The sequence below is a fragment of the Camelina sativa genome, unplaced genomic scaffold, assembly GCF_000633955.1.
Source record: "Camelina sativa cultivar DH55 unplaced genomic scaffold, Cs unpScaffold11614, whole genome shotgun sequence".
Lineage (NCBI taxonomy): Eukaryota > Viridiplantae > Streptophyta > Magnoliopsida > Brassicales > Brassicaceae > Camelina > Camelina sativa.
This window is the reverse complement of record NW_010932659.1, coordinates 1-368: the sequence shown is the minus strand read 5'-3', so window position 1 is coordinate 368 and position 368 is coordinate 1. Positions and strand designations below refer to the sequence as shown.

The window sequence follows — 368 nt, the reverse complement described above, 5'->3', positions numbered from 1 at the left end:
TGTCAAATCTTGGAGCTGAATATTATTTCGGCCCAAGAATTAGCGCCTGTGGCACGGTGTATGAAGACATATGCTATCGCTTGGATTGATCCAGAGCGTAAATTGACGACTCGAGTCGACAATACGGGTGGAACAAGCCCTACATGGAACGACAAGTTTGTGTTTCGTCTTGATGAGGAAGCACTCTACGATGCCACATCAATAGTTGTTATAGAGATCTATGCATTACATTGGTTCAAAGACATTCATGTTGGCACGGTACAAGCCTTAATAAGTGACCTTGTCAGCCCTTCTTCAGCTATGAGATTTGTTACCCTAGAGGTTCTTCGTGCCTCGGGCCGCCCTCACGGCCTCCTAAACATTGCGGT

The 368-nt window shown here is 46.2% G+C and overlaps 1 protein-coding gene across 1 annotated transcript; it reads left to right on the top strand.

The window, feature by feature from the left end:
* Window positions 1-6: 6 nt before the first annotated feature.
* LOC109131993 (BON1-associated protein 2-like) lies at window positions 7-363 on the top strand (the record flags this gene model as incomplete). Its single annotated transcript, XM_019243152.1, has 1 exon — window positions 7-363. A coding segment is annotated over one exon (357 nt), but the record flags the coding sequence as incomplete, so codon positions are not given.
* Between the last annotated feature and the right edge of the window lie 5 nt (window positions 364-368).